General features: G+C 40.7%; 1 protein-coding gene across 10 annotated transcripts in view; it reads right to left on the bottom strand.

Moving 5' to 3' along the window:
* The window catches only part of Sms (spermine synthase), a 51,650-nt gene that overhangs the window by 12,418 nt on the left and 28,418 nt on the right, over positions 1-10,814 (bottom strand). For all 10 annotated transcript variants that reach the window (XM_050164376.1, XM_050164378.1, XM_050164382.1 and 7 more), the window contains 3 exons: positions 4,965-5,140; positions 3,748-3,902; positions 3,202-3,291 (listed from right to left, as the gene is read on the bottom strand). In XM_050164376.1, coding sequence (XP_050020333.1) covers positions 3,202-3,291; positions 3,748-3,902; positions 4,965-5,140 — 421 coding nt within the window. The remainder of the gene's footprint in view (positions 1-3,201; positions 3,292-3,747; positions 3,903-4,964; positions 5,141-10,814) is intronic.

The following is a 10,814-nucleotide window of genomic DNA, read 5'->3' as shown; positions in this document are numbered from 1 at the left end:
AGGGGAGGGGAGGGGAGGGGAGGGGAGGGGAGGGGAGGGGAGGAGAGGAGAGGAGAGGAGAGGAGAGGAGAGGAGAGGAGAGGAGAGGAGAGGAGAGGAGAGGAGAGGAGAGGAGAGGAGAGGAGAGGAAAGGAAAGGAAAGGAAAGGAAAGGAAAGGAAAGGAAAGGAAAGGAAAGGAAAGGAATCCATCTGGGATCATATGTTAGCAGTATGTTAGCAGGTTGTTACTTAACACATACTTCACATAAGTTCAAGTTCCCACAATATTCCTCTTATCTGTCTACACAGTCTGTGTCCAACTTCCTACTTGATTACAGGACTACAGTAAATTAGCAATCAAAACAAGTCTCCTTCAACAATAATTGTTCTCTTAAGTTCCCTTGGCTATTTTTAGACATTTACTTTACTAAGAGCAACTTTGAAAACATCAGTTGGCCTCACTCCCTTGGTTCTGATGAGAATTAGAAGAACAAATGAGAAGCAATGGAAACTGTTCTGCTATCACCAGGCACAAGATATCCCATGCCTTTCCACAGACTCCATTTCATGTCTTTCAGTCAAATCACAAAGCTCACCACAGCCTCATAATACCTCTTGCTAAGTTCATTTAGCAGATTATTTTCAGTAGGATTTCCTGCCACACACCTCCCAATTTCCTTTCAGTGTTTTGCATTCAGCAGAAAGAAAAAAATTAAGCCTTCCTAAATCACTTAAATCTTTATAATCACTGAACCAATTTCTCAGAAGCCCAAGTAATTATCAAGGTAAATTTCTTGGATTTTTCTAATCATTTTTATTCCATAATTATTTGATTTTATTATTTTATGACTTCCACCTTACTTATTAGTGGCTTCAAAAATAAGCATAAACTCAGATACGCAGCATCCATAATTTGGTTCCTATTTCCAATTAAAATGACTTTTTGACACTTACTATAATTTTTACGTTATCATTTACTTATTAAAATTAAATCTCTGATATTTTCTATTATGTTTTGGTGGAATCCCTCTAATGCAATATCTTTATGTGCGTGCATGAGTGCATGTGTGTGTGTGTGTGTGTGTATCTGTATGTGTGTAAACAAAGAAGACACCTTGTCCGAGTAGGTTCTCCCCTCCACTATGAGTCCTAGGGATTAAATTGAGGTTGTCAGGTTTGGAGACAAGTGCCTTTACCCACTAAGCCATTTCAAACAGTCTAATAACAAATTTCTGAAAATTCTCATTTTTAAATTTTTAAAACTAAATTCTATTTGAGTATAACACAGAACTTTTTTAAAAGTCACTAAATTGAACTTTATTTTACTTGATAATTTTGTATGTGTACATAAACAGAATGTATACATACACATAAGTAATCCATCCTTAGTTTTCTAGGCATAGTACCTTTAGTTTAGTCAGTATTAAGATTACTGTCATTATAAAAGAAGTATTTTTTGTTCCTGAAACAAATGTAAACCAGAGTAGTTGTTTAAACATATGTAAAAATCTCTGCCTTTCTGAAAACAGCATTTTAATGGATTGTTGCCTTTGGTAGTGTTCAGGTGGGTCTGTCTTTTCCCAGATAAGGCTCCCACCCTGCTTGAGAGCTTCAGAACCCTTTGCACCAAAAGTCCAGACTCCCCCTAGTGTTCCTTCGGAGACACTGACTACTGCTACCCTAAAGAGCCATTGAATAGAAACAAGATGTGATAAGTGATTTATTAAGTTCCTATACCAGGTGGCTTTAACATTCTTTTGTCAACAGTCTTTCGATATGTACCAACTAAACACAAAATAAAGAAATCCCACAAAGAACAGTCTTTTACCTTTGCTGCACATATCTGACCATCTGGCTCACCATCTGTGCCCCGAGGGTCAGATATCCCATTTCAGGGGAATATTGGTTAGTTTCCCATTTTCACCATACCACTACTAGATTGTGTTGTTGCTCTGTTTGTGCTTCTGTCTTTCCTTAATTTTTACATACAATTCATACAACCAAAAGCAGGGTGACAGGATCCTGCACTCCCTGTACTCTGCACTGATCTAAAGTGACCTCCACAACCTTGAATAAATCCCTTTAAACTTTCTAAGGTTCAGCTCTTCCCAATATAATAGAACAACATCTACAAGTTATGGTGTAGGGATTAAATCCAGCAGGAAGGGGTCTGGTCCATTATTTATCAGACAAGGGTAACTTTGAATTCAGTGTGAAGCAGTTCAATGCTACGCAGAGCTGAGTTCTACCATCCCTTTTGAATCTATCCAGCAGAATAAGCTAACTGTACTATTTCTTGCCCTGCCCTTTGACCCACAAAACAATCAGAACTGTGCTGGGCAGTGGTGATGCACGCCTTTAATCCCAGCACTCAGGAGGCAGAGGCAAGCAGATCTCTGTGTGTTTGAGGCCAGCCTGGTCTACAAGAGCTAGTTCCAGGACAGGATCCAAAGCTACAGAGAAACCCTGTCTCAAAAAAAAAAAATCATAACTGCATTTTAAGGTAGAATTCCTGCCTCAAATCAGCATGCATGTAGTACAAATTCAAATTTAAATGTGCATACATTAGGAAAGGAAGAAGTGCTAGATAATTGACACCTGAAAGTACAGCACTCATCCAAATTGCTTACCAATCTGGAGGTGCACATTTCAGATGCTATTCAATTAAGTATTTGCTTGGGCATCTTGCTCTAACAAGCCCTCAGGTCTGTGAGAATGAAATATATGCATCCCCACATATCAGAGTGGCTGCTCAACTTTCAAGCACAGTACAAGTTAAGACAGAAACTAATTGCTTATTTGCAACATGCTAATCAACCACACACCTACCAATTAAAAATCTGAATTCCTTCTGAAACACCAAGACTTCAAAGTATTATTCAGAGTAGCGACAGAAGGTGGTAGATTTTAAAAGTACATGACATCTATGCCAGGATTAATGTGAGCTGGAGACATCTCTCAGTGGTAGTAGGGACCTAGCATACTGAAGGGCCAAGTTTAATCTCCAATAACATAAAGAAAAGTAACCTGATAGAGTCCACACTGCAGGCTTCTTTCAGTAACTGTACACTGTCTACTCTCTAAGTATCAATAGATAATATATTCACACAAAGAAAGAAACTATCTTCTTAACCAATTATAATAAAAGGTGCAGGTCCAATTGATCTCTCATGTATTTTTAATTTTAACTTAAAAGTACCTTACCAAGGAAGCATAATTACCTGATAGCAGTCTCCTTTAAGATTGTCTAAGACATCTCCACATGTTCTTCGCATGAATTTCTTACATCCGTCAATTACCATTTGGTCAATGTCCGAAACAGGTTAAGGAGAATTCGAATATATCAAAGAATTCTGAAATAGTAAATCTTCTCTAAAACATAAAGGTTCAGACATCTGAGGATCACACGTTAAAAAGTAGGTATTGTGGTGACTTTATTTTCACACTAAGGAATTCAAGTCCAAAGATGCCATAGAAAGGAGAACCAAAATCATTTACCTTGTTCTGTTTCTGTCTCATTCTCTCCCCCCTCACTAACTTTTTTATCTTTTAAAAAATACGTATGAGTGTGCACAGCTGTTATAAACATGCACCACATACATGCCTGCTACCCGGAGGCCAAAAAAAGGCATCAAATATACTGGAACTGGAGTTACAGATAGCTGTTAGTCAGCAAATGGGTTCTTGGAACTGAACCCAGGTCCTCTGTAAGAGTGAGTCCTCTCTCTCCAGGCCCTGAAGTTGTTCTCTTATACAGTAAAGGATATCTCTACCATAGTGACCATCTTTGGTTTCAGTTTCACAATTTCACATAATATGCCCCCATCTCCACCTCCCAGGATCAGCACATCTTTGCCAGTGTAATCTTCTTTACCACTGCCCATGATGGCTCGAGTATATGCCACGTCACTCTCTGCCAAATCTAGGGAGGAGAAGAGACCCAAATGATCATTCTACCCAAATACACAAACCACCTGACCTGCTGAAATCTAGCTTGCAATGGAAATTTCCCAACTTTCAAAAACTGTCCATAATGTGCAAGTTTGATTTTTTTTGATTGAGTAGTTTTCACAAGTGTAATGCATCTGACACATAGGATAAAAAGAACTAAGTTACTTAGACAGAAATACAATATTGAGAGTGAGCTGATATTCTGAGTAATTAAAAGAAATGATACCTTTAAAGATGATAAGATATGCCATCTGGGAGCTACTTTCAAGATAATATTGTAATACAAAATGCAGCGGGGTTAGATGAAACAACACTGGCTAACTCATTGGTATTCTCAAAGTTCCATGGAGAGTACCTGTAGGCTCAATGCATGAGTTTGTCTACTTAGATTGTGATGGAGGAAAGACATTGGTTAATTATAATAAAGAAACTGCCTCGGCCCTCATAGGACAGAAAATTAGGTAGGCGGAGTAGACAGAAGAGAATTCTGGGAGAAAGAAGCTGATTCATTGAGTCGCCTTGATTCTCCTGCTCCAGACAGATGCAGGTTAAGATCCTCCCTGGTAAGCCAGCTCGTGTGCTACACAGAATATTAGAAATGGGTTAGATTAATATGTAAGAGCTAGCCAATAAGAAACTGGAACTAGCCGGGCCAGGCAGTGTTTGAAAGAATACAGTTTCCGTGTAATTATTTCGGGCATAAGCTAGCCATGTGGGCGGCTGGGTGCCAGGGACGCAGCCCCGCCGCTCTTATTTCAACAAGATTGGAATTTTTTCATAATAAAATGCTATTTTTACTCCAGCAACTTGTACTTTCTAACTACTCATCAAAGGAAAATCTATTTCAAGACAAAGTTTACACAAACATCCAGTCAACCCATAGGTTCATACAATGTAAGTGAATCCTAAAAGATAGCAGTGTCAGAATTAAGTTCAGACAAATCCAAGACAATGGCATTTTTTCAGGAAAGCAGTGGCTGCCCACATACATCAGAACTTTTTTATGCAACGAGGGTGGGAATGGGATACTTACTAACATCACCACTGAGGATGAGAATATTTCCAAACTGCTTTGAGTGTAGGATTTTAATGTTCTGATAAGGTGAATCTTCATCATATACCACTTCATCTATGTCGTACTCAACCAGGCGCCCATCAGCAGTAGGCCAGTATCTGTCGATGGCCCCTCCTCGAACTATGGGTGGTAAACTACAGAGGGAGAGACAGGAATGAGTCTTTGTAGAACACTGCCTTACAAAAGGACTTGGGATGGAGAATATACAAAAGACCATGAGAGACAAGAGAGATGACTTAGTGGTTAAGAGAAGGTACAGCTCCTAAAAAGACGACCCAAGTTTAGTTTCCAGCTAGTGGCTCCTCACAATTGCTTGGAACTCCAACTCCAGGGGCACCTCTGACCGCTACCAGTACCTATACTCACATGTACATCCCCATAATTAAAAATAAAATAAAAAGCAGCCTTGTGTTTGTGGCAGACAGTCTCTTTAAAAGTGTAAAACAAATCCAAAGCTTGGACACTTACCTATTCACAATCACAAACTGTACCAAGTTGCAACAATTGCACAAAACTATTTCTTAAAAGAAAAAGAAAAGAAAACCTTTCTGGCAGGTTTTAAATTTATTTTTCCTAATGAAAAATTGAAGCAGAAAGTGAGCATGGTAGATATTACACTTTTCAGTACATAACACCAAAGGTCTGCAAAACCACATGGCCATTACTGTAGTTACAAGTTCCATTATCTAGTACAGAATCCACCTTCAAGTATTCTGAGTTATCCCAATTATGTCCATCATAGTTGTTATGCTTTTGAATAAATTTCAAACACTGCGTTTTCTTTTCTTTGTCCTTATTTGTCTAACCCTCATTTCACTTAGGATATCCTTTCTTATTCTTCTTCTCTGTTCCATTTGTCTCCAAAAAGTCCAGATCAAGTATCTGGAAGTCATCCTTCCTGTGGATTTAGCCTGAGATTCTCTTAAATGGAGTCAGGTTGGCAAAGAGCACCCAGGTTTCCAAGCAGGAAACCTGAGTTATAGTGATATCTGCTAAACCTCTCTCTATCTGCAAATGTACCTTTGACATGAGGCAGGTTACTCTGTGGTCTTCAGAAACTGAGTACTACACAATTATTTACCAGTGGCAATGGGATTAAGAAGTTTAAGATAAAATGAAAAGCTTCTCATTCTATGCTTTTGTAAATAATCAAGTGCTTCTGATACGGTGAATATACCAGAAACCACCAGCAGAGGACACTAAATGACAGGAGAAAACACCAAAAGGGGGATTAGTAAATGTAAGCCAAACACAAAATAAGAATATACTGGAGACCCAAAAATGAAGTAGTACTCGGTACAGCTATGCAGGTCTGCAATGCTGGAACACACTACCTCTGCCTCACTTCCCAGTCTCCTTTCACCTGCTTCAAACAGTCCAGGCACAACCTGATAACAAGTTAACAAGACTATCTTAGACAGACAGACAGACAGACAGACAGACAGACAGACACACACACACACACACACCCCTGTAATCTGCTCCAAAGATAACAAAGTAATTTCTCACAACTCCTGCCTTAGCCATTTCATCTTTCCAGGGAATGAATTTATCTTTCCAAATATTAGGCAGACCTGAGGTATTTCTTTTGTTAGGTAATGGCCTAGCTAAGACAGCCCCCAGACAGGTAGTGAACAGGATTGGAAGAAGCCCCTTCCTGAGATGAGTAAAGCAAGAGAGGGAACCTGTGGCAATAGGTGACTTTGATCAATCTCAATTACAAAACTATTTCTGCTGTGGGACAATGGTCTGTACCCTGTCAATTATATTTTAAATAAATGCTGATTGGCCAGTAGCCAGGCAGGAAGTATAGGCGCAGTGACCAGGCAGGAAGCAGAGGTGGGGCAACGATAATTCTGAGAAGAGGAAAGCTTGGTCTGCAGTCGTGACCCAGTCACAGAAGTAAGATGTGACTGCCTCGCTGAATAAGGTACCAAGCCTTGTGGCTAGTATAGACAAGAGTAACAGGCTAATATAAGTTATAAGAGTTAATAATAAGCCTGAGCTCATGGGCCAATCAGTTTATAACTAATGTAGATCCCTGTGTGATTTCTTTGGAACTTAAACAACTGAGGGAATGGGGCAGGAAAACATATTTCACATTAATAATAATAAAGATTGCTCAGTGAATAAAGGTGCTTTCAGCCATGTCTGACAAATTGAAATTGATCCATGAAAGTCATATAAAAGTGGCAGGATGGGGCTGGAGAGATGGTGCAGCGGTTAAGAACACTGGCTGCTCTTCCAGAGGACCTGGGTTCAATTCCTAGCACACACATGGCAGCTCACACCTGTCCATGACTCTAGTTCCAGGGCTTCTGACATACAGAAACACATACAATACAGACACACACATGAAAGTAAAACACCAATGAACATAAAATAAAAATAAAAATTTAAAAAAAAAGTGGAAAGACTAACTCTGCCAAGTTGTTCCTCTGACCTTAGTTACCCATACAGGCCAGGCTATGGGTACATAATCCCAGCACTCAGGAGACAGATGGACCTGTGAGTTCAAGGCTACCCTGGGCTACACAAGATTGATTCCATCTAAAAGAGAAACAGAGCTAGATGGTGATGGCACACACCTTTAATCCCAGTACTTGAGGGTCACACTCCTTTAATCCCAGCACTAGGGAGGTGGAGACAGGAAGGGATATGGCTAGGTAAAGAGAGAAATATAAGGTGGAAAGAGACAGGAGCACATTGCATTCAGTCTGAAGGATTCTGAGTCAGGACCTTGCCCCCTAGTATCTGACTCTGAATTTCTATCATTAAGACCGATTAGAATTTGAACTACACATATACATGCATAAAAACACTAAATAAATAAACGGCTTTTTAAAAACTGTTCCCATATATGCTTAACACAAAGGAGAGGATTTCACGGTAGAAAATCCACCCTAGTTGACAGCCTGCCAGTTCTAACCGGTTATGTATGTCTGCTCTCAACTGGTTTAACATTGCTTTGGTTAACTTGAAAGTATCTCTTCTCTAGATTTCTAAAGCCTGGCAAGGAAACAAAGATCTCTATCAGGATGTGGCAGCCATTAGCTTAATATGAGTTCAAAGCAGCATAAAGTGTGATGCCCTGCAGTGGGCTACCAGGAGATCCCCAACAGCCCCACAAAAATCAACCTTTACAATCCCATGTCTTCCTGGCCTCAAGTACACTATACACATTACAGGAATTTTCCTCAAACTGAAACTTCTCGTTCCTTTTCACTTCAAAACACAAGACAAACTGAACAGACCAAGAGGTGAATGATCACCCAACTAGCGGGGCACCCCACTTTCTAGGCCTTCCATAACCTGGCAAAATCCTGGGGCCCCTCCCCCACCTGCAACAGCTTCTGTAGTCAGCCAACAGGCAACTTTCCTCTAGGTAGGCTGCTCCAACACACCCAATCCCATTGATTGGACCCTGTAAGCTACAAGTCCCACTTTGCCCCCAAACCCTCCTGTCCCATAACCCCCACTCCACCACAACCTCAGAGGAACTCTGAAAAACAAGATGCAAATACACAGAGAGGACCAAGAGTTAGGCTGCTCCAACATCCTCAAACATCCTCACCCTATCCATCTGCCCCTATAAGCTACAGGTCTCACTCCGCCTCAAAGGAACTCTAAAGCACAGGCTGCAACTGATGGAAGAATCAAGAGAGCAGACCAAGAGTGGGCCAAGAGAGACCTCAGTGGCTCCATGAGACACCAACAGCGACAATACAGAGCAGACCAAGAACAGCTCCCAAAGATCCAGACAGCAACTGTAAAGACTAGACCAAGAGGCAAAGACACTGTGGGCACCAAATCGAGGAAGAGATGGGTAGGCACCAATGCAAGGCACTAATGCAAGAATTCATTCAACAAACTAAAAAGCAACATGGTAACACCAGAGCCCAGTGATCATACAACAGGAAGACTTGGTCATCCTAACACAGAAGAAGCTACATTTACACAATGGAGTACTTACAATTCAGTGGTTAAAAAAACAATGACATCTTGAAATTTGCATGCAAATGGATGGAACTAGAAGAAACTATCCTGAGTGAGGTAACCCAGACCCAGAATGATGAGCATGGTATGTACCCACTCATAAGTGGATAGTAGCTGTAAAGCAAAGGATTGGGAGCCTATAGTTCACGACCCCAGAGAATCTGAGTAACAAGGAGAACACAAAGAGAAGCATATATAGATCAACCTGGAAAGGGGAAATAGACAAGATCTCCTGACAAAACTGGGAACATGGGGGTGGGGGAGAAGGGAGGGCAGAGGGGGAGGAAGAGGAGAACTTGAGGGAATGGGATAGTTGAGATGGGGGAAGGACAGAGATAGAGAGCAAGGAAAGAGATATCTTGATTGATGGAGCCATTATAGGCTAGCAAGAAACCTGGCTCTAGAGAAATTCCCAGGAATCCACAAGGATGACCCCAGCTAAGACCCTAAGCAATAGTGGAGAGGCTGCCGAAACTGGCTTTGCCCTGTATTCAGATTGATGACTATCTTAAATCTCACCATAGAACCTTCATCCAGCAACTGATAGAAGCAGATGCAGAGAGCCACAGAGGAGCGCACTGGGCTGAGTTCCCAAAGTTCAGTCGAAGAGTGGGAGGAGTGAGAATATGTGCAAGAAGGTCAAGACCATGATGGGTCTTACCTAAGCTAACAGGAACCCACCAACTCTGGCCAGACAAGGAAGGAAGCAGCATAGGACCAAACTAGGCCCTCTGAATGTGGGTGACAGTTGCATGGCTGGGGCAGACTGCAGGGCCACTGGCAGTGGCACCAGGATTTATCCCTACTGCTTGTACTGGCTTTTTGGAACCCATTCTCTCTGGATGTATACCTTGCTCAGCCTAGATACAGAAGGGAGGGTCTTGGACCTTCCCCAAAGCAATGTGCCTCACCCTATCTGAGGAGTGGATGGAGGGTGGTATGGGAGGATGGGAGGAGGGAGAAGTGGGAATTTGGATTGGTATGTAAAATGAAAAGATAGTTTTTTAAAAATAAAATAAAATAGATAAAAAAGGAAAACACAAGACAAGTCTTTGTAGAAATCCCAAGGCTTCTCAGTTAAAACTTCTTATTCAATAACCACTACTGAAAAGGGAATAAGAATTTTAGATAACATTATCAAATTATCTGTTCTTAATTTTCTCTATCAGTGTCAGTTCCCACACAGAAAAGTGTAACTATCCTCTTCGTGTAATGGGGAGCGGGATAATGACAAAGTGTTTACAACAAGGTAATCCCAACTTCACATTCTTTCCATCCTTATTTTATAAAAAAGATGTTAAAAACAATGACAAACAAAAACAAGGTTTATGTTTTGATATAAAAATCTAAAACTTATGACCAGTCTCACTTAGAAAACTTCACCAACCAGAGTTTTCATAAATACTGAAGGTCAGAAATACATTCTTTTGCTTAACATTTGTGTGTTTGAGTCTGTACACACAAAAAGTACATTTTTTTCTAAACATTTGTATCTGTACACATGATTGGGAAGGTCAGGAGAAAACTGTGGACAAGTCAGGTTTCTCCTTCTACCCAATGTTCTGAGGATTGAATTCAAACTTGGCAGCAAGTGCTTTTACGCACTTAGCCAGTTCCGCAGCCCCAGAAGTATACTCTATATACCGAGAAGCAGCAGTGGTAAAATTCAGAGTGCATTTTGGTGTGGGCCAATACATTTTCCTGGAGTCGGGCATGTTAAATTCATATGGATGGAAAGGAAACTTGCAAGCAAGACAAAGATGAAGTCCGGAAAGTACTGTGGGTGTGGACAGAGTCAAGGATTACTCAACT

Source organism: Alexandromys fortis, unplaced genomic scaffold, assembly GCF_014885135.2.
Source record: "Alexandromys fortis isolate MF-2015 unplaced genomic scaffold, M_Fortis_MF-2015_v1.1 scaffold_147, whole genome shotgun sequence".
NCBI lineage: Eukaryota > Metazoa > Chordata > Mammalia > Rodentia > Cricetidae > Alexandromys > Alexandromys fortis.
Note: the sequence above shows the minus strand (reverse complement) of the source record. Positions and strands in the feature narration are given on the sequence as shown.